Source organism: Pseudophryne corroboree, chromosome 10, assembly GCF_028390025.1.
Source record: "Pseudophryne corroboree isolate aPseCor3 chromosome 10, aPseCor3.hap2, whole genome shotgun sequence".
In the NCBI taxonomy this organism is placed as follows: domain Eukaryota; kingdom Metazoa; phylum Chordata; class Amphibia; order Anura; family Myobatrachidae; genus Pseudophryne; species Pseudophryne corroboree.
In genome coordinates, this window is record NC_086453.1 from 380,992,495 (window position 1) to 381,015,531 (window position 23,037).

Sequence of the window (23,037 nt, forward strand, 5' to 3'; positions counted from 1 at the left end):
CACACAATCAGATTATTTAAGTAAGGTTAATTTAGTGAACATCTAGTGTGGCCTAGGGGACATGCCTGGACATGTGAAAGTAGGTCTGATCTGAAACTGTTCTGTAGTCAGCCCCTTAATGTAACTCCCCCAATACAGAGCCAGGGGGTGTCGCCTCATGGTAGGAAAGACAGAGGTTTTATAATAGAAAACAGGGGCTATTGAGAGAGTGCACTGGAGTTCCTGGCCTGAGAGGAAGGATGTGTTTGGCTTCTGAAAGCTACTGGTAAGATAGCGCTTCCAGTGTGCTGAGGCCTAGAACCATTGTTGGGATCCGCTGGTTTCAAAAGGCTACTGGACGTGCACTGAGGGAGAGATCTGCACAGAAGGTTAGAGAGTGGATGTACTTCTGAAGTGCAGACACTGACTAGGCACTGCGGTGCCGTCAGTGGCGAGAATTCGTGGTGCAGAACGCGGTGTGAGCTGGTATCTTAGACCAGGGGGGACACAACCACGGCCAGCGTGTAACAGCAGGAGATCGCACGCATCTGTAATCCTAAACTACTGTGGGGACTTAGTAAGTAACATACCATCCTGGCTTGTAATTGTTAATGTTATTGTGTACTGTGTGTGTATATTTACAATAAAGGGCATTTGCCACTTTACTAAACTGTTTACCTGAGTGATCAGAGAATCCGTATCTTCACAGTGCCTGCTCGTCATGCCACATTCGGATGATGAGCAATTATTCTTGCTCCGCTGCCCTTTCTCCCAGTTCTGCTAGTCGATCTGCTAGGGTATCCGTTCTGAAAACCAACAAACTGCCTTTTCACCTGTGAGTCTCTGTAAGTTTTACATAGAGACACAAGACTGCATCTCAAATTGCTATCAAGTTCCTATGTGAGAATGTCCCAAGGGCAATTTGTTTCCAAATGTCAAAGCCCTTTAGAAACAGAATATCTTATACATTTCTGTTTCTATAAGAAACACTCCATCCTATATAATTAAAGGCTAGGGCTGCTCCTCACCTCTGTTATGTGTGGCGGCGGCCACTAGAGGTCGCAACATGGACCTCATGACTCCTTTGTGTGCTACAAGCTGTCACAGCTGAAAGTGATCATGCAGGGAGATGTTACAGCCTGCTGCTAATTCATTCAAAATACTAATCTAACCGAGAGAGGGTGCTGAGGGGAGAGAGAGATAGTGGGGGCAGGAGTAGGTTTTTGGTGTGGCAGTTGCTATAACAGCCTTTTCATATTCAAAATCGACTGGGTTTTCTATCCATTCATTTCCACTTACTGTGTGTGTGTGTGTCAGAGGCGGAACTACCGCCAGTGCGACCAGTGCGTTGCACTGGGGCCCGCCTCTGTCCAGGGGCCCAAAGCATGTAATGAGTCAAACTGACTCATTACATGCCGCTGTGTGCTGCGGGCAACCGCTGCCCGCAGCACACAGCCGCCCGGACAGAGAGGAGAGGAGCAGCGGTACGGGGGAAGGAGGAGGAGGGAGGTGGAGGAGGGAGCCGCAGCAGCGCTTTGTTACTGGTGGAGGCGCTGCTGCTGCTGCCCCTCTGCTTCACTATAGGCTGTCTTCCGAGAACAGCCTATAGTGAAGCAGAGGGGCAGCAGCGCCTCCACCAATAACACAGCGCTGCTGCGGCTCCCTCCTCCACCTCCCTCCTCCTCCTTCTCTACTGCCCGGGAATCGTCTGACGCTGCACCGAGGAGCCTGAGCCAGCGGAGAGGGTAAGTATCTTTCTATCTTTCTTTCTTTCTTTCTTTCTTTCTTTCTTTCTTGGGACTGCCCGCCGCAATGTGTAAAAATGGGGAATCTGCCTGCCGCAATGTGTAAAAAGGGGGAATCTGCCTGCCGCTATGTGTAAAAATGGGGATTCTGCCTGCCGCTATGTGTAAAAATGGGGAATCTGCCTGCCGCAATGTGTAAAAAGGGGGAATCTGCCTGCCGCAATGTGTAAAAAGGGGGAATCTGCCTGCCGCTATGTGTAAAAATCGGGAATCTGCCTGCCGCTATGTGTAAAAATAGGGAATCTGCCTGCCGCTATGTGTAAAAATGGTGAATCTGCCTGCCGCAATGTGTAAAAAGGGGGAATCTGCCTGCCGCAATGTGTAAAAATGGGGAATCTGCCTACCGCAATGTGTAAAAAGGGGGAATCTGCCTGCCGCAATGTGTAAAAAATAAGATTTTACTTACCGGTAAATCTATTTCTCGTAGTCCGTAGTGGATGCTGGGGACTCCGTAAGGACCATGGGGAATAGACAGGCTCCGCAGGAGACATGGGCACTTTAAGAAAGAATTTAGGATCTGGTGTGCTCTGGCTCCTCCCTCTATGTCCCTCCTCCAGACCTCAGTTAGAGAAACTGTGCCCGGAAGAGCTGACAGTACAAGGAAAGGATTTGGGAATCCAGGGTAAGACTCATACCAGCCACACCAATCACACCGTACAACTTGTGATAACTTTACCCAGTTAACAGTATGAACAACAACAAAGCATCAGATCAACCCTGATGCAACTATAACATAACCCTTTTTTAGGCAATAACTATATACAAGCATTGCAGAAGAAGTCCGCACTTGGGACGGGTGCCCAGCATCCACTATGGACTACGAGAAATAGATTTACTGGTAAGTAAAATCTTATTTTCTCTAACGTCCTAGTGGATGCTGGGGACTCCGTAAAGACCATGGGGATTATACCAAAGCTCCCAAATGGGCGGGAGAGTGCGGATGACTCTGCAGCACCGAATGAGCAAACACAAGGTCCTCCTCAGCTAGGGTATCAAACTTGTAGAACTTTGCAAAAGTGTTTGAACCTGACCAAGTAGCCGCTCGGCAAAGCTGTAATGCCGAGACCCCTCGGGCAGCCGCCCAAGAAGAGCCCACCTTCCTAGTGGAATGGTCCTTAACTGATTTTGGCAGCGGCAATCCAGCCGCAGAATGAGCCTGCTGAATCATATTACAGATTCAGCGAGCAATAGTCTGCTTTGAAGCAGGAGCACCAAGCTTGTTGGAAGCATACAGGATAAACAAAGACTCTGTTTTCCTGACCCTAGCCGTTCTGGCTACATAAACCTTCAAAGCCCTGACCACATCAAGTAACTCGGAATTCTCCAAGTCAGTAGTAGCCACAGGCACCACAATAGGTTGGTTTATATGAAAGGATGAAACCACTTTCGGCAGAAATTGTGGGCGGGTCCGCAATTCTGCTCTATCCGCATGGAAAACCAGATAGGGGCTTTTATGTGACAAAGCCGCCAATTCTGACACATGCCTAGCCGAAGCCAAGGCTAGTAGCATGACCACCTTCCACGTGAGATATTTTAATTCCACCGTTTTGAGTGGTTCACCAGTGTGATTTCAGGAAACTCAACACCACGTTAAGATCCCAAGGTGCCACTGGAGGCACAAAAGGGGGCTGAATATGCAGCACTCCCTTTACAAACGTCTGAACTTCAGGCAGAGAAGCCAGTTCTTTTTGAAAGAAAATGGATAGGGCCGAAATCTGGACCTTAATGGAACCCAATTTTAGGCCCAAAGTCACTCCCGACTGTAGGAAGTGAAGGAAACGGCTCAGCTGGAATTCCTCCGTAGGGGCATTCCTGGCCTCACACCAAGCAACATATTTTCGCCATGTACGGTGATAATGTTGAGCCGTCACGTCCTTCCTAGCCTTTATCAGCGTAGGAATGACCTCATCCGGAATGCCTTTTTCTGCTAGGATCCGGCGTTCAACCGCCATGCCGTCAAACGCAGCCGCGGTAAGTCTTGGAAGAGACAGGGCCCTGTTGCAACAGATCCTGCCCTAGAGGCAGAGGCCACGGGTCCTCTGTGAGCATTTCTTGCAGATCTGGATACCAAGTCCTTCTTGGCCAATCCGGAACAATGAGTATTGTTCTCACTCCTCTTTTTCTTATGATTCTCAGCACCTTGGGTATGAGAGGAAGAGGAGGAAATACATAGACCGACTGGAACACCCACGGCGTCACCAGTGCATCCACAGCTATCGCCTGAGGGTCTCTTGACCTGGCGCAATACTTCTGTAGCTTTTTGTTGAGGCGGGATGCCATCATGTCTACCTGTGGCAGTTCCCACTGACTTGCAATCTGCGTGAAGACTTCTTGATGAAGTCCCCCCCTCTCCCGGGTGGAGGTCGTGTCTGCTGAGGAAGTCTGCTTCCCAGTTGTCCACTCCCGGAATGAACACTGCTGACAGTGCGCTTACGTGATTCTCCGCCCAGCGAAGAATTCTGGTGGCTTCTACCATCGCCACCCTGCTCCTTGTGCCGCCTTGGCGGTTTACATGAGCCACTGCTGTGAGGTTGTGTGACTGAATCAGAACCGGTTGGTCGCGAAGCAGGGACTCTGCTTGACGTAGGGCGTTGTATATGGCCCTTAGTTCCAGGATGTTGATGTGAAGGCAAGTCTTCTGACTTGATCACAGACCTTAGAAATGTCTTCCCTTTGTGACTGCCCCCCACCCTCGGAGGCTTGCATCCGTGGTCACCAGGACCCAGTCCTGAATGCCGAATCTGCGGCCCTCCAGAAGGTGTGCACTCTGTAGCCACCACAGGAGAGACACCCTGGCCATGGGGGATAGGGTGATTAACCGATGCATCTAAAGATGTGATCCGGACCATTTGTCCAGTAGATTCCATTGAAAGGTCCTCGCATGGAACCTGCCGAAGGGAATGGCCTCGTATGACGCAACCGTCCTTCCCAGGACTTGAGTGCAGTGATGCACTGACACCTGTTTTGGTTTTAATAGATTCCTGACCAGTGTCATGAGCTCCTGAGCTCTCTCTATCGGGAGATAAACCCTTTTCTGGTCTGTGTCTAGGATCATGCCTAGGACACAGACCAGACTGCGACTTTGGAATATATAGAATCCAGCCGTGTTGCTGTTACACTTCCAGAGAAAGTGATACGCTGTTCAGCAACTGCTCTCTTGATCTCGCTTTTATGAGGAGATCGTCCAAGTACGGGATAGTTGTGACCCCTTGCTTCCGCAGGAGCACCATCATTTCCGCCACTACCTTGGTGAATATTCTCGGGGCCGTGGAGAGACCAAACGGCAACGTCTGAGATTGGTAATGACAATCCTGTACCGCAAATCTGAGGTATGCCTGATGAGGTGGATAAATGGGGACATGAAGGCATGCCTCCGTTATGTCCAGAGACCCCATAAAATCTCCCCCTTTCAGGCTTGCGATGACCGCTCTTAGCGATTCCATCTTGAACTTGAACCTTTTCAGGTATATGTTCAGGGATTTTAAATTCAATATGGGTCTGACCGAACCGTCCGGTTTCGGGACTACAACATGGTCGAATAATAAACCCCTCCTTGTTGAAGGGGGGGAACCTTGACCACCACCTGTTGAAGATACAATTTGTGAATTGCAGTTAACACTATTTCCCTCTCGTGGGGGGAAGCCGGCAGGGCCGTCGGTGAGGGGGCATCTCCTCAAAGTCCAGCATGTATCCCTGAGACACAATATCTATTGCCCAGGGATCCAACAGGGAGTGAACCCACTTGTGGCTGAACCTACGAAGACATGCCCCCACCGGGCCTAGCTCCACCTGTGGAGCCCCAGCGACATGCGGTGGATTTTGTAGAGGCTGGGGAGGACTTCTGTTCCTGGGAACTAGCTGTGTTGTGCAGCTTCTTTCCTCTGCCCCTGCCTCTGGCAAGAAAGGACGCACCTCGGACTTTCTTGTTTCTTCATTCTAAAGGATGCATTTGATAATGTCGTGCATTCCTAGGCTGTGCAGGAATATAAGGCAAAATATCAGAATTACCAGCTATAGCTGTGGAGACCAGGTCCGAGATCCCTTCTCCACACAATCCTCAGCCTTCCATATGCCTCTTAAGTCGGCATCACCTGTCCATTGCATATTCTACAGGACACGTCAAGCAGAAATCGACATAGCATGGACTCTAGAACCCAGTAGACTAATGTCTCTTTGGGCATGTCTCTTAAGACAGTATCTTTAATATATATATCTCTATATATACATATATATACATACATACTAGGGTCTCAATTTCTGCTGATAAGGTACCTGTGCACGCTGCTACAGCGCTATAAACCCATGCCGACACCATCGCCGGTCTGAGTAGTGTACCAGAATGTGCACGTTATCTGCAGGATCCCTGAGGATAGCTGTTAAGTCAGGGCTACCTTTTGGGCCAACGTGACACCCCAGGGGAAGATCCCCATTGTATCCTGGCCCTAGTAGGGAAAGGATACTCCCTGAAAATTCTTTGTGGGAAACTGCAGTCTGTTGCCTGGAGATTCCCGCTCTTTTTCTTCATGAGAGGAGGGAAATTTACCTCAGCTTTCTTCCCCTTACACATGTGTACCCTTGTGTCAGGGACAGATGAGTCACCAGTGATATACAAATCATCTTTTATTACAATAATCATATATTGAATACTTTTCTGCCATTTTGGCTGTAACTTTGCATTATCGTAGTCGACACTGGAGTCAGACTCCGTGTCGATATCAGTGTCTATTATTTTGGATAGTGATCATTGCGAGACTCTGAAGGTCTCTGCGACATAGGGACAGACATGGGTAGATTTCCTGTCTGTTCTCTAATCTTTTGTGCAATAAATTCACCTTAGCACTTAATTACACATATCCAAACAGGTGTCGGCGTTGTCGACGGAGACACCCTCACACACACATTTGCTCCATCTCCTTCTTAGGGGAGCCTTTTACCTCAGACATGTCGACACACACGTACCGACACACCACACACTCAGGGAATGCTCATCTGAAGACAATTCTCCCATAAGGCCCTTTGGAGAGACAGAGAGAGAGTATGCCAGCACACACCCCAGCGCTATTAACACAGGAATAACACAGTAACTTAATGTTAACCCAGTAGCTGCTGTTTATATTGATTTTTGCACCTAATTATGTGCCCCCCCTCTCTTTTTACCCTCTTCTCTGCAGGGGAGAGGCTGGGGAGCTTCCTCTCAGCGGTGCTGTGGAGAAAAACATAGCGCTGGTGAGTGCTGAGGAAGAAGCCCCGCCCCCTCGACGGCGGGCTTCTGTCCCGCTTAAATATACATTTACTTGGCGGGGGCTCATACATATATACAGTGCCCAACTGTATATATGCTAACTTTTGCCAAAGAGGTCCCAATTGCTGCCCAGAGAACGGCCGATATATCGACCAGTGTGTACGGGCCTTAAGAAGCAGGACCTATCTTCAGAGAGTAGGGCTGCTTCTCTCCCCTCAGTCCCACGATGCAGGGAGTCTGTTGCCAGCAGAGCTCCCTGAAAATAAAAAACCTAACAAAGCATTTTGTCGCACCCGGGCCCACTGCTCGCTAGTTCCGCCACTGGTGTGTGTGTGTGTGTGTGTGTGTGTGTGTTATGTATATGTGTGTATATATATATATATATATATATATACACACATACACACATATACAGTATATGAGAAAAATAGGATGAGGGTGTTTAACGACCACTGGTGTCAGTATATTATTTCTGACGAATAGCGATAGGTTATAAGAAACCAAAAGAATATTCAAATAAAAAAGTTGATCAAAAGTATTTTATTACAGATGGTATATAAATAAAACCAAGACTATTGGTTAAGATATACTAAACATACAGAGAGCCTGATTAAAATATAAGCACAAAACAATAAAACATAGGAGTATATCTTATCTTAAAAGGCTGGAAGTCCCAATGAGGGAATACGAACGCGTTTCATCATAAAACGTACAACGAAACGTGTTAGTCTTCCCTCATTGCTCCCAAAAGTTGTAAAATGAGCACAAAATGCTCATTCCGATAAAGCCATTTGATTCAACCAGTTTCTGTATTTTAAAGTGTTTGGGGGCAAATAGTCATTTTCTCCCATACATCAGATTTTTGCTCCATCCAGAAAGATTGGACAGATAATCTTATAGTGTGCATCCAGTATTTTAACTACCAACAATTACATCACATTTAGTAAACAAGAGATTATAGTCAGATAAATCATGAAGACAGTAGGTACCCACCCAACCCATCACGCTTAACCTCCTGGAAGCAGCATGACACTATGTGACGTTGGTGGACAGCGCTAATGTACTCCAGAGAAGCAATACTCCATACTTTATTAGATAGAGCAGGTATGGCTAACTGCTTCAAATTCATAGTGATAAGACGCTTACGCTAGGTATACACTATACAATTATCTGGCAGATCTGGCTGGTTAAACTGATAATCTGGTAAAATGAGAGCAAATGACAATCCACCATTTGCTCCCTAACACTGCAAAATGGAGAAAAACAGTTGTTCATCCAAGTTGGTTAAAGTTGTGTTTAACCCAGTGGTTTCAAAACTTTTTTGAATCACAGCGCCCTAGAATATCAGAATTTTTTTCACGACACCCCTAGGCCAAAAATTTCTTATTGAGGAATTTAGAAAGAAATATTACATTAAGTAGATCGCGTTTATATGTCATCCTCAGGGTCAGTTGTGTGGTGAGGGACAAGATTTGCTTCTGTTTGGCCACATATTTTATGACTGGCAGCCACCAGCACTGGTTTTGCCTATTATATTGACCATGAATAATTTGAATTGGTCCTGGACTACCAACCCAGGGCACCCCTGCAAGTGTCCCGAGGCACCCCAGGGAGCCACGGCAGAGTTTGGGAACCTCTGGTTTAACCATTTTGTATAAATAGGTTGTGTTTGTTTTGCAGTGTTTGGGAGCAAATGGTAAATTGTAATTTGCTCTGTCTCCTCCATTATCAGATTTTCATTCCAACCAGCCAGACCTGTCAGATTATCTGCCAGATAATTGTATAGTGAGTACCAAGCTTTAAACTCATTACAAACACATCCAAGACGTGGATCGTGTGGTTTGGATACCCCACACAATGGTTTACAAAGGGGGATATGTACCAGGTCTTTAGGAGATGTAGCAGGAATCGTTCTACAGATCAGAACCGTGTCCCAGAATTCCAAGCTGCACAGATGCTCCCACCATATACGTAGGAAGGTTCTTGTGTGCCCACACTGTTGCCAAAGGTCAGATGACATTGGGTATATAGACTATGTTTACAACGCGAATTGATTTATATACGTTTTCCCTAAGACCGGTTTTAGCCATACGTTGACTGAGAAACTACTCTTCTCCCAGACAGATTTCCAGCTTTCTCCCAGGCCACTTATAATGGTTTCCGGTCATCAGTGGGTGGACTGGCTGAGCAGGAGCACAGAATGGAAATGACACCTCTGGGGCCTGGGTTATAAGGGCAAAGGCGTACAGCAGCGGTCTAAATGTGGGCAACCTATAGAATAGATAAAGCAAGTCATTTATAAATCCCGATAAGCAGGCGTGGCAGGCATACCATTTCTCACAGAGATAAGAAAACCGGGTGATGCCCACCGCAACCCAGGCTGTAGGTATGGCGTAACACATGCTAGAGGGAAAAGGCGACACCAAGGGTGGGAAAGGCGATAAGTCCAACTCCGTATGTCCCAAATATTTAATGTGAACCATAGGCAGGGGGCAACATGGACAGAGGCTGGTGTGAGGGAAACCAGCCGAGGAACCCAACCCACCGATACCCAATTGGTGCAAGCACTCTTAGTTTCCACCAGCTCTTTTACACCCCAAGGCCACGTGTCATAGCAGAACACGGCTCAGTAGCATGATAAGGAGTAGGCTTAAACCTTCACTGTGGATTTAGCAAGACCAGCTTCATGGTTCCTTCCCATGCCACAAAAGTGAACCTGAACAGAAGTAGGAGGTTGGTACAGCAGTTAGTAGCATTTTGTATATAGTCACTTTTTAGGTTCTATATACCATGGGCAGACCAGGACAGGGAGCAGGAGGGCATTGCTGAGGTACTTACATATACCTCATATCAGTATGCAGCTGTAGAAAATGTTTCCTGCTGCCACTTACCCCAGAGGTAGAAAGTCCTCCAACACAATCACTCAATGAAATGTTCTGTGGGTGGGAAGTGGAAACAGAACGGAGCGTTTTGCAGGTCCGGCTTGAGCCCTTCGGCGCGATTTTCTTTGACGTTCATATCACAGACCCATTGAATTGGTGGCCAGACTAGGGAGACAGGGCACCATGCCCAATTATTTATATAGTACACTCACTACAGAGCATATCTGGCCAATCACATCAGTCCCTGCACCCATGGAACTGAAGGACACAGATGAGGGTTACTTTTTGTACGGAGTATTTACCCTCCCAGTATTTGGTGGGAGGAAACCCCATGCAACCTTGGGGAGAACATAGACTCTGCACAGTTGAGGCTGTGGTGGGAATAAAACACAAGACCTTAGTGCTGTGAGGCAGCAATGCTAGCCATTACACCAACTGTGCTGCCGCAGTTTCTACCACTACTACTGTGAGAAATAAAGACCCTCTTCAAGTACCCCCCTAACCCTATTTCTCCCAGTAGTAGTCAGGGGAGCACCACCAACCTACATACATCTGGGGCTGTATCCCTGGAGGTGGCCCCAATAAATGACATGGGTAGTTTATGGTTTGCTTAATGTCTACTTTTTCCCTCTGTACCTCAACTCTGGCTCACCGTACCCGGGGGTGAAGGTACCTTGTGCGGTACCATATCCCCCAGGTTTGTACCTGATAAATGTGGTGCAGGAACGCATGTGGAGTCAGTAGTGCAGAAGGTGGAGGAGAGGAGCCATTCATTGTTACCCAGCACAACAGCCAAGGTCCTGACAGATAGTGGCAATTCAGATTAAACACTCCTATTGGAATATGTACTCCCATTATGGGGTTGTACACATGGTTCTACACAAGGTAGAAGAAGGTCTCATTACACCAATGATTAGACCCTAGTAGATATAGGCCTGGACAAAGCACTCCGCAACCTAGGATGGAGAGAGGACGGCGGATGCAATTTGCTGGGGGTGGGGGTCCCAGAGATTACTTTATATGGAATAGTTTTAAGAGACCAAAACATCAATTATCATAGAAATATTTTATTTTGCAGCCATGGGTAGAAAGGAACCACAACCCCACAGAGCCTCAATATCCAGTCACTGATACATGCAAATCGTCCTATGAAATATAAATATAGCAGGCAGTTACTGCAGACATTTGTACAAGCAGCGCGTTTCCAGAGCAGGCTGTACACTCATCAGGAGGTTTCCTGCACCTTCCTGTACACCTGCCTGCACACCTGGTCCTCGCAGGTCAGCTCCTGTTGGAGAAAAGCAGAGGAGATTAGCAGTGTATGGCATAAAGGTATAAGTCAGTGTTAGAGGTTACACATCTGCATGCAGTAGAGGCAGCCATTGTGTGCTCCCTGCTGTCTACAGATCACATGTACCCTACAACGTGGATCTAACATGAGGATACATAGATACTACCTGCCATGTTACAGGCTGTGTTTGGTTTGTACTTTTTCTCCAACCTTTAAATAAGTCTGCCCTTACAGTATACGCTGAAGTCACAGTAGTGATGGTATTCCAGAGCCAGCCCTAGGCATAGGCAAACTAGGGCATTTGCAATGCCATGGGGCACAAGTAGCTTCTGCTGATTAAAATGATATGCCTATATTCTGTGTGCGACTGCATCTGCATACAAAATGCCGTGTTAGTGTATTCCTGGAAATCACTGTAACGTAGCATTTTGTATGCAGATACAGCCCAGTTGGACACAGTATATAGGCATGCCACAGAATTTTAATCAGCAGAATCTGCTTGTGCACCCTTGCCATTTTAATGCAAATAAGATTTGTTTTCATCAGAAAAGGTGCCTTATGTTAGCAGAGCTGCCAGCTGACTCACGCCAGGCATCTCCTGCTGAATGGCGTACGGAGGCTAGATGTACGAGGACAAATCTGTATCCAAGCAGAGGCCGAGGTCAGCGTTAGCGCCATGTGAGTGCTGTGTGCGGGTGGGTTGGTTGTGCAGTAGTGTTAGGAATATGTGTAAGGGGCATATTGTGTGTCATGTGTATAAATGCATTAATGTGCAGCATGTGTAAGGGGCACTGTGTGTGTCATTATGTGTACAAGTGCACCAATAATGTGCGGCATATGTGCAAGGGGCATTACCGTGTGATAGGTGTATAAATACATGACTGTGTGGCATTAGGTGTTTAAGGTGCGTGTGTGGCGTGATGTATAGAAATGGCACTACTTTGGTCTAATGTGAATAAAGAGCAATATGGGGTAATGTGAATAAGGAGAAATTCAGTGTAATGTGAATAAGGGGCACTACTGTGAGGAGTAACGTATAAGGTAAAGCAGTACTACTGTGTGATGTAATGTGAAAGGACACTATCGCATGATAAAATATAAATAAAGTTGTAGTACTGTGTGGAATTACTGGGTAGGGGTATGGCCACACAATAGTACCACCCCCCCATCCCAATTCAAATAAGCATACACCCCTTTTTCAGCTGTGCATCGAACGGTCGCACTGTTCCTATTTAAAATATAGGGGCTAGGAGCACCAAAATGAGGACTGCTACGAGTGAGGGTGCTGGAAAGGGGGGCAGAAGCAGAACTAGCGGCAGTGCTAGGGGGCCACAGCCAAAGGTTGATTAGGGCCGGCTCTGTTATTCCTGCGCTTTCTTGGAGTGAGAACAGACTCCAGGGGGCTATATTTACTAAAGTACGGGTTTATAGAAGTGGCAAGATTGCCCATAGCAACCAGACTACTTATTTATCTAGCACATGGGTTCTCAAACTCGGTCCTCAGGACCCCACACAGTGCATGTTTTGCAGGTAACCCAGCAGGTGCACAGGTGTATTAATTACTCACTGACACATTTTAAAAGGCCCACAGGTGGAGCCAATTATTTCGCTTGTGATTCTGTGAGGAGACCTGCAAAACATGCACTGTGTGGGGTCCTGAGGACCGAGTTTACAGACCTATGATCTAGCACCTCCTATACAGGGACAGGACTTGAGTAATTAGTTATAGTTGTGTTCTGTAGTATTACACCCATGTACCTACACATAGGATGGTCATGCCAGGATTTCCCAAACTGTCCTCCAGGCCTTGGAAAAGTCCAGGGTTTAAGACCAGTCACGTTCGTGCAGAAAACAGATTAGTTTCACCTGAGCTTAAGCATAGAAATACTTAATACCTGGACTGTTAGGGTGACTGAAGCACAGGGTTTGGGAACCCCCGAGTTACGCTGTATGATGCCAATTACATAACAGGAGGCCAAAGACGTACCAAGTGCAAATCATCGCCGTCAATCCAATGGGCCCACCCCCGATTCTTCTTCTCACCCTTCTGAACGCAAGATAGACGCCCATTTTCCAGGGTAACCAGGCTCTGAAACGATAAATATTTTAATTGTTGAGGAAAAGGAAAATAAATAAAAACACACACACCACACAAATATTTCTGCATCAGCGACCCAGACGCCCGGGGAGCACAGTCCCAGAGCTGCCATCAGCCGCCCGGGGAGCACAGTCCCAGAGCCGCCATCAGACGCCCGGGGAGCACAGTCCCAGAGCCGCCATCAGACGCCCGGGGAGCACCTAAGGCCAACATATAATCTACAGCCCCATCAATACAGCATTGCAGTCATTATATGCTTGGGATAGGCATATAAATACCCTTACAAAGAATTAAGGTTCAAAAAGGGTCGAGATTGTATGTATGTATGTATGTATGTATGTATGTATGTATGTATGTATGTATGTATGTATGTATGTATGTATGTATGTATGTATGTATGTTAGGTGGGCCAAGTGGTTCTTATCTGCCGTCAAATTCTAGGTTTCTATATACAGGGCAGTAGAATCACAATGTTCCTTCTGTGCTAGCGTTAGGCTGCCACCACCTGGTACATACCGGTATTACCTGATCCATGCAGCTGAGAGATCCGCTACACTATAGAGCAGGGGTGAGCAATTATTTCAGCTGGGGGGCCACTTAACACTTCCAGCGAATATTCGAGGGCCACACACAAAATACTCAAAAAGTCCCCGTTTTTACACATTAAGGCAGACAGTATCCCTTTTTACACATTACAACAGACAGCGTCCCAATTTTTACACATTACGGCAGACAGTCCCTACCCCCCTTTCCACCCCCTCCCCTAAACCCATATTGCAGTTTTTAACTCCGCTGCCTCCCCACCCCTAAACCTATATGGCAGGTGCTGGCTGGACAGGGGGTTTACCAGTTTGTCACAGTGGCAGACGATCCCCACTGTCCAATGATCCGCGCTGCTGCCGCCGCCTGGAATCACTGCTGATGTGGCCTCTCCTGCTCGCTGGCCGCCGCTTCTTCTCACTCAGCCGCTGCTCCTGCTCACTGCAATGCCCACCCCCCGTGCCGCCCAGCGCGCATGGTAACAGAGGAAATCACGGTCAGCTAACCCTGTGACGTGAACGGGATTTCCTCAGCGGCGCCGCGTCTGAGAGCAGTGCAATGACAAGCGGCCTGTCGGTGTTTGTGCATCTGAAACAGTCGGGACGCTTGTCATTGCACTCTGGTGGGGCACAGCGGGCCAGGCACGATCGGTCCGCATGTTGCCCACCCCTACTATAGAGTCACAGCACACACTTATAGCAGATTCTGACTTTGTGGTTTCCCTTGAACTCCCCAGAGCCACAGATATATTGGCTATACACAGTGCGATAGTGACTATATACAATTTTGCTTGTACTAGAAGCTAGATTGTACACTTTATAGTGAAAATTAACTTGCCTGCAGACAATTTTTTCTTAAGTAACTAACCCGCCAGTGTCTACACTATTTTTGCTTGCAACATGGACTATAAAAAATAAATATTGCATGTAAAATTGCACCGTGTGTAGGCCCCTTAAGATTTGCACCACACACACACACACACACACACACAATCGTACCTTGCATTTCCGGTTATCCACGCCCTTGGTGTCCTCATCAAACTCCTCCCCCAGCGTGAACTGGACCTGGTAGTTGCGCAGGCTGCTCAGTGTCCGGATTACAAACGAGTCCCCGTTCTGTTCAATGATTTTCTGAGGCTTCAGCAGCTTTGCCAAGTTCCGGGTGATGATATCAATACCTGCAGTGGAAAGGGAGAGCCAGGTTACACAGGGGACACCTCCACACAGTAACTTCCAACATCCTTATAACGCACAATAGAGGACACCATATAACAGTTACATTCCAGCTCAGAACACGCGTCCCACAAGTAACATATTGGTACCAACGGAGAACGCGAGACGCTGATGGGAAGACAGAACAGTTACCTGGCTGCCAGGTGATACCCATGTCTCTCCTCTATGCATAAAGCATTACACATCACTGGACATTTCAGAGTTAGAGGATTCCACACCTATGCCCTTATTTATCAATGAGTGATAAATCACACCAGCCAATCCGCTCCTAACTTCCATGTCACAGGCTGGGTTTGAAAAATGACAGTAGCGGATTGGCTGGTGCAATTTGTCACTCGCACTGAAACTTATCGCTCATTGATAAATAAGGGCATTAGTCCTCAATTAACCCAACTGGCAGTCCAGGATTTAAGGATATCCATGCTTCCACACAGGAAACTTAGTCTCTTTATCAATTTGATTTAACCATATGTGTGCTCAACCAGAGATATCCTTACAACCTGAACTGCTCAGGTGTTTTTGAGAACAGAGTTTAGGAGCCACTGACTTAGAGTATGGAACCCAGCAATAACGGCCGGCACAGAGTACACCCATGATGTGTGGCCATAGATGCCCCGAGCACATACGCAAGAGAACAGAGCATACAATAAATGGTGCACCAACATACACAGCACCGAGCGGCAGAGAGACAGGGCAGAGCGCACTATAAGGAATAGTCCATTCAGTCACGTGCAGAGAAGGAGACATGGCAGGTGATGGGTCAGGCTGGGTGTAAGGAGCCACTAGTGCAGTCACAGCTACAGGGATATAGGACGCAGACACCCCACATGAGCTGTATCAAACTCCAATGGAGGAAGACTGACAGATGGTGCATGGGGACACTATAGATCAGCAGTAACAATACTGTACATACAGGGCTCACATTTTAGGTTTGGGGCACAGACAGAAGCAGCAGTCCTGGCACCCTCCACTACACCACCCAGGAGATACAGCCTGCCCCCTGCTGGCATTACTCCCCCCCTCCCCAGGGCACCTTACCCAGACTCTGCATATAGCGGTCACAGTTCTCATTGCTGACCATGTTCCAGGTGCCAGTGAAGGTTGGGGGAACCATGTTCAGCCTCTAGGAGAGCAAATCCCTAATTACAGAGAAGCAGCAGCCGGTCCTGAAACACAATCCCCTCTGCCCCCAGCCTGACAGTTTTATACTCATTTGGGAGGAGTGTGTCCTGTCCCAGCAGCTGGGAGGTCTGATGGCTGTGATTAACCCCTTCCCCTCAGCTGGTGTGGTGACCTATGCAGTGTCCATGTATATAACCAGGCTTATCATATCCCTTCCCTCATACCGGACGCTCGTGGGTTACATGGGTTCTGTGGACGATTAAACCAGGTGACACGCAGCCTCAGCACCTATGTAATTCATAGTATGGTGAGCTTACATATAATGCACCGTTAGGAACAGCTTGGCGTGACTTTTATCCTCTATACCACAGGTTCTCAAACTCGGTCCTCAGGACCCCACACAGTGCATGTTTTGCAGGTCTCCTCACAGAATCGCAAGTGAAATAATTTGCTCCACCTGTGGACCTTTTAAAATGTGTCAGTGAATAATGAATACACCTGTGCACTTGCTGGGTTACCTGCAAAACATGCACTGTGTGGGGTCCTGAGGACCGAGTTTGAGAACCACTGCTCTATACCAGAGATTCTCAAACTCGGTCCTCAGGAACCCACACAGTGCATGTTTTGCAGGTAACCCAGTAGGAGCACAGGTGTATACTATTCATTACTCACTAGCACATTTTAAAAGGTCCACAGGTGGAGCTAATTATTTTACTTCAATTCTGTGAGGAGACCTGCAAAATATGTACTGTGTGGGGTCCTGAGGACCGAGTTTGAGAACCTGTGCTCTATACTTCTGCATTTGCACTTTAGGTTTGTACATGATTTTCTATAACATTTTGGGACATTTTAGGTTCTCAGGACCCCAAACAGTTCATGTTTTCCAGATCTCCTCACAGAATCACAAGTGAAATAATTAGCTCCACCTGTGTAACGTGTCAGTGACTACACCTGGGCCCCTGCTAGGTTACTAGGAAATCGGGAGCTGTTTGGGGTCCTGAGGAGCAGTCAATTATATGGAAGTCTACCATAAAAGGCATCAAAATACTTCATGATAACCTGAGGTAAATAAGCCTTATAATTAAGCTCACCACACTGTCCCTTTAACCCATACTCGCCTACCTTACTGCCCCCTCCTACGGGAGAAGGCAGCGTTGTAGGTACATGGGGGCGTGGCTGGTGGCATGATGGGGCGTCAGAGGGCGTGGTCAGAGCCAATGGGGGCTGTCGGGGGCGTGTCGATGGGGAAGTGGGTAGTCCGGGTGCGTGACATCACGATCACGTCATCGTTGCTCCGCCCCCCGCTATGCAGTGCAGATAAAATTGGTACTGTATAGCGGGGGGCGGAGCTACGATGACGCAATTTAGCGCAAACTGCATCATCGGATCCCCTCGGCCGCCCACTTGTTCTCTGCTGTTGGTGGCTGAGGGAGGAGTGGTGGGCCTGACAGGGAAAACGGGATGTTGCCCACCCTTCAGCGGGGCCGGGAGGGCCACACAGTTTTCGGGAGCCTCCCAACCTTTCCAGGAGGGTAGGCAAGTATGCTGTAACCCAGTCCGTGGTGACTTTGTTTTTACTATGTCCCACACTTCCTAGGATTGTTTTTTAAATGAACTACTTGCTCGTTGCCAGAGGTTTTATGCACGTTGCCAGGGGTTTCAGCTCTGGGTATCATGCTCATTACCAGGCATTTCATGCTCTGGGATCCATGCTCGTTGCCAAGGGTAATGCTTGTTGCCAAGGGGAATGCTCATTGCCAAGGGGAATGCTCGTTGCCAAGGGGGGGTGTCTATTTTTGAAATCATCTCTCCCTCCTCCCTCGTACTCCAATCGGGAAGGGCGGAGTTTTGAGGAATGATGCGGATGCGTCGTGATGTCATGATGCAACAGCGTCATTCCGCAAAACTCCACCCCCAGAGCGGTGTATAAAGGAGGAGGAGCAGTGACATGCCCCGGAAATCTTCCGGGATAGCCAGTCTCCCCAGTGCAGCTGGCCCCGGAGATTTTCTGGGCATGCCACTTAAGGGCTTTAACCATGACGTTCATGGATAACACAGATTCTGTGGCTGAGCAAAACCAGGTGAAATGCAGGTTTGAAGTCAGCCAGCCACAGAACCTGCGTAATTCATTAGTGTCCCGGTTTAACCCTCAGTCAGGCGCAGCAATGCTGTTCTCGCTCCCCTCTCCGCACCAAGGGGGCGCAGGGGCCTGTCCCTCCTAGTACCTCCCCATCTCTAGGTGCTGTTGGAAACCCCCTTAGTCAGTTTTCCCGCCACCTGCGTGGAGTGCAGTAGTGCCCCTCCTGGCCTCTCAGGCACACTGCACCCAAACTCCTCCCACTGTTGAAGGTTTGTTTTTCATTTTATTTCCATCTATTGTTTATTTTGCTCATTTTATGAAAGAAAATTACAAAGGTTGTGGATATTTTGCGTAAATATGTAGGTTTGTCCAGGGCGGCCTCTCAGGCACACTGCGCCCAGACTTATACTCTTGTTCCTGTTTTCTCTTCTTTGCTTCAGATTTTCTGCTGAAATGGCCGTAAAACCTGCGATTTCTCTCTTTGTACGTCCTAATGAAGGTCACTGATCACTTTAAGAACATTAGAATTTAGTTAATTAGGTGCTAATGACGATTTTCTAACAGGCGCCTGTCAGGCGCACTACACATGAACCTGGGAGTCCCAGAGGTGCGCCTGGCGGAGGGTTAAGGGGATAGTATGGTAAGCCTACTTATAAACCATAACATATGTGCACCAGGTGGCGCAATTATAGAGGGTACAGCGGCTGCGGGACCCGGAGCATACTTGCCTACGGTCCCGGAAGTTGTGGAAGACTCACGATTTTTTGGGTAGTCCCCTTCACCCCCAGAAGAGTAGGTGGCTCTCCTGTATAACGGTCACTTCCTAGTGAAGCAGGCAGGATGGGGAGATTAACAGGGGAATCCTGGTACTGTATGGAGTGGGCGGAGCCAAATGCGTGATCGCCTGCCCCCGCACCATGAAGTCTGCAGAACATACTTACCTACTCTCCCGGAAGTTGCAGGAGGCTCCCAATTGTTGGTGAAGCCCCCCACACCCCCAGAAGAGTAGTCAGATCTCCCGCATCCTGCCCGCACCCTAGGAAAGTGAGCAGGATGCAGTGATAATCACCAGCATTCCGTATCCGTGGGGAGGGGGAGGGACTAAAACTATGCGAATCGCATCATTTTATACTCGTTCCCTTCCCGCAGACTGACAACATTTTCCTGAGGTGGGGCTTGATGATGTCAGAAGTTCCCAGCAGAGTCTCCTCTCTGGGCTTCTCCTGGAGAGGAGTCATCTAAAGTAGGTAAGTATGGCCGGGAGGTGGCAGAGAACGGGGCCGCAGGGGGACGCACTGCGTTGCTGGGCCTCCTCCACATTTTGCTATGATCCCCAGTGATGTACTGTTTCCCCCCCTGTAAATAATGGAATATGCTCACTCATTACAGATATGAGGGGGTAGCATACCTCCCAACATGACCCTCTCCAGGAGGGACACAATGCTCTGCTTCTGGACTTTACTCTTAATGTATGATTGCTGGCACCTGTGTTGAACAGGTGAATGGATAAGAAAGGTGTTCACCACAGGTGATGGCAATCATAAATTAAGAGAAAAGTCCAGGAGCAGAGCATTGTGTCCCTCCTGGAGAGGGTCATGTTGGGAGGTATGGGGTAGGTACATCTGAGAGGGACTCCGTGTCGGACTGAGAAACTTTAGAACACCTCTCTGAGCGCTGACGGACCAAAGCCTATCAGATGCGTGCTTAAACAGTGCTAATACTTGCCATAGTGAGATGTGCCGTTCTGTTGGGTAAGTACTTTGCTGCCCTCTGACCCACCATTAATAAAGTGCGCTATCGTCCATTATTTGGGGGTGGACGTGGCTGCCAGGGATCTGCAATCCGCTCACCAGCTGCATTACCGTGCTGTACGCTGCATCAGTGGCAGGGCTAGTTAATGTTTCACACGCGGCACTATATGAGCAATGACAGGCCTAGGGCTGTTATTTGTCTGACCTTACATACAGACAGGCCGCTGGCACCGTTTGGGAAATGTGCGGTGACATGTCACAGTGACACTCCCAAGTGTGATGAGGCTGGCGTGATAGGCGAGGATTTGTCTCAATAGACTGTTCATGTTGTGCGGAAAGTATACTGTTTGTTCCACTTTTAGTGTATAAAGAATGAAAACACTTTTTAACACTTAAACCTCTCACTAGTGTGATGCCTTGGTGCGATTGGTTTGTGCTGGCCTGGGGGGTCCCATGCCCTGGACTTGAACCTTAGGAATGCTAGGAACCCACCAGATGAGGTTACCTGGTCGCGATTGGTCGGCCCATTTTCTTGGCCACAGTTATGATAAGCACCTCCGTTTTACTCTGTTATATTGCAGAGTTTATTATAATTAGTCTGCTTAGCAGTTTTTAGTACTTGGGGGGTCCCGTGCTGTGGACTTGAACCTTAGGAATGCTAGGAACCCACCAGATGAGGTTACCTGGTCGCGATTGGTCGGCCCATATTTTTGGACACAATTATGATAAGCACCTCAGTTTTACTCTATGTTATATTGCAGAGTTTATTATAATTATTCTGCTTAGCAGTTTTTAGTACTTAGAAAAAAGAGAAAATGCAGGTGCATACTATATTTAATTTCTATCCTTTACATTACCAGACTAGAGTACACAGTGTTTGGAAACCAGAAAAGGTTTAATAATAGTTTCATAGGTTAAGTAACAAAAGGGTTAAACATATTTGCTTTACTGGAACAATTCATGTTTTCTTGTCTGGTATAGTTCTCAAATTATTTTGTTCTCCGGCTTTAAACTGTGCTTCCCGCTGACTGTTTTGTATGTTATGCATTAGTGACATCAAACGTCCATTGTTCCTGATGCAGCCTGCCGTCCCGCTATTACAGGAAACCTCTCGCGGGGCACACAGATGAATCGCCCTGTAGTAGCGTTACAAAGCAATGGGCAGATTACAGCTGGTTGGCTGTTTCTGGTGTTATAGCATTACAGGACTTTGCAGTATGACACGTTGGACCTATGGTGAGTGATGGAACCGTAACTTTATATTGTATTTTCAACCGGGTGACGTCTCTTCTGTTGATTCTCATTTGCACACAAAGTCTTCTGTATCCCTCACAGGATTACTGAGAAACATACACCGGATCTGGCTTGCTGTGATTGGTTTATGATTTGTGCTCCACCCGCTACTGTTTGTCCTTTGGTTTGTTACTCAACGGATGTAAATACTACTGAGAGTATTACACCTTGTCTATTAAAACTTTAACAGAAGAGAAAATGTGAAATAATAGAAATTTTGGAAAAATAAAAAAGGTCACTATTATCAATGTTTGCAACGCGTTTCGCTGATCCACATTCCATTTTCTTGGGCATCCATTGTTATCCTTTGCCTGACACGTGCAATTAGATTTTGGCTATATCTCCTTTTAAAAGGACTTTGGCTCTCTTACCACTGCCAGAGGATGTGGGCCGTAGATCAGCGAAACGCGTTGCAAACACTGGGAACCGCTAGAATGTTTTGTTCCCTACATAAAAAAATGTATATTCTAAAAGTATTGCCTATTATATTTTAAGTGTAGGCTGTAACATAATATTTTTTTTTCTATTTATATTTTATGCTTCACAACTGTGATTATAGTTATCTGCTAGGCTGCAGGTTTTAGTTCCCATTCTTCTCTGTGGTAATTGCTTCGGTGTCGCTGGTCACATTCCCTCCACAAGGTACAGATGTGTCCTTTACACTGTGACTTCAGTCACACCCAATAGCCCCTCCGGGCACACCAAATTGTGACTCTGCAAGTGTATAAAAGCAATTCATGTGCCGTTAGTCACAGCCCAGCATCTCTGGCTAATCCGACTCCCCGCTCCGCATGTCCCACCCTGGCTAATCCGACACCCCGCTCCGCGTGTCCCACCCTGGCTAATCCGACACCCCGCTCCGCGTGTCCCACCCTGGCTAATCCGACACCCCGCTCCGCGTGTCCCACCCTGGCTAATCCGACACCCCGCTCCGCGTGTCCCACCCTGGCTAATCCGACACCCCGCTCTGCGTGTCCCACTCTGGCTAATCTGACTCCCTGCTCCTAGTGTCCCACCCTGGCTAATCCGACACCCCGCTCTGCGTGTCCCACTCTGGCTAATCTGACTCCCTGCTCCTAGTGTCCCACCCTGGCTAATCCGACAACCCACTCCGCGTGTCCCACCCTGGCTAATCCGACTCCCCGCTCCGCGTGTCCCACCCTGGCTAATCCGACACCCCGCTCCGCGTGTCCCACTCTGGCTAATCACACACCCCGCTCAGTGTGTCCCACTCTGGCTAATCTGACTCCCTGCTCCGTGTGTCCCACCCTGGCTAATCTGACTCCCCGCTCCGTGTGTCCCACCCTGGCTAATCCGACACCCCGCTCCATGTGTCTCACCCTGGCTAATCCGACACCCCGCTCCGCGTGTCTCACCCTGGCTAATCCGACTCCCCGCTCTGCGTGTCCCACTCTGGCTAATCACACACCCCGCTCAGTGTGTCCCACTCTGGCTAATCTGACTCCCTGCTCCGTGTCCCCCACCCTGGCTAATCCGACAGCCCGCTCCGCGTGTCCCACCCTGGCTAATCCGACTCCCCGCTCCGCGTGTCCCACCCTGGCTAATCCGACACCCCGCTCCGCGTGTCCCACCCTGGCTAATCCGACACCCCGCTCCGCGTGTCCCACCCTGGCTAATCCGACACCCCGATCCGCGTGTCCCACTCTGGCTAATCCGACACCCCGCTCCGCGTGTCCCACCCTGGCTAATCCGACTCCCCGC

The 23,037-nt window shown here is 48.2% G+C and overlaps 1 protein-coding gene across 1 annotated transcript in view; it reads right to left on the reverse strand.

Moving 5' to 3' along the window:
* Positions 1-10,959: 10,959 nt before the first annotated feature.
* The window catches only part of NMNAT1 (nicotinamide nucleotide adenylyltransferase 1), a 51,975-nt gene continuing 39,897 nt past the window's right edge, over positions 10,960-23,037 (reverse strand). The window contains exons 7-11 of the mRNA XM_063941863.1: positions 17,240-17,250; positions 16,108-16,192; positions 14,836-15,014; positions 13,187-13,288; positions 10,960-11,196 (exon numbers count right to left, since the gene is read on the reverse strand). Coding sequence (XP_063797933.1) covers positions 11,134-11,196; positions 13,187-13,288; positions 14,836-15,014; positions 16,108-16,192; positions 17,240-17,250 — 440 coding nt within the window. The 3' untranslated portion in view covers positions 10,960-11,133. The remainder of the gene's footprint in view (positions 11,197-13,186; positions 13,289-14,835; positions 15,015-16,107; positions 16,193-17,239; positions 17,251-23,037) is intronic.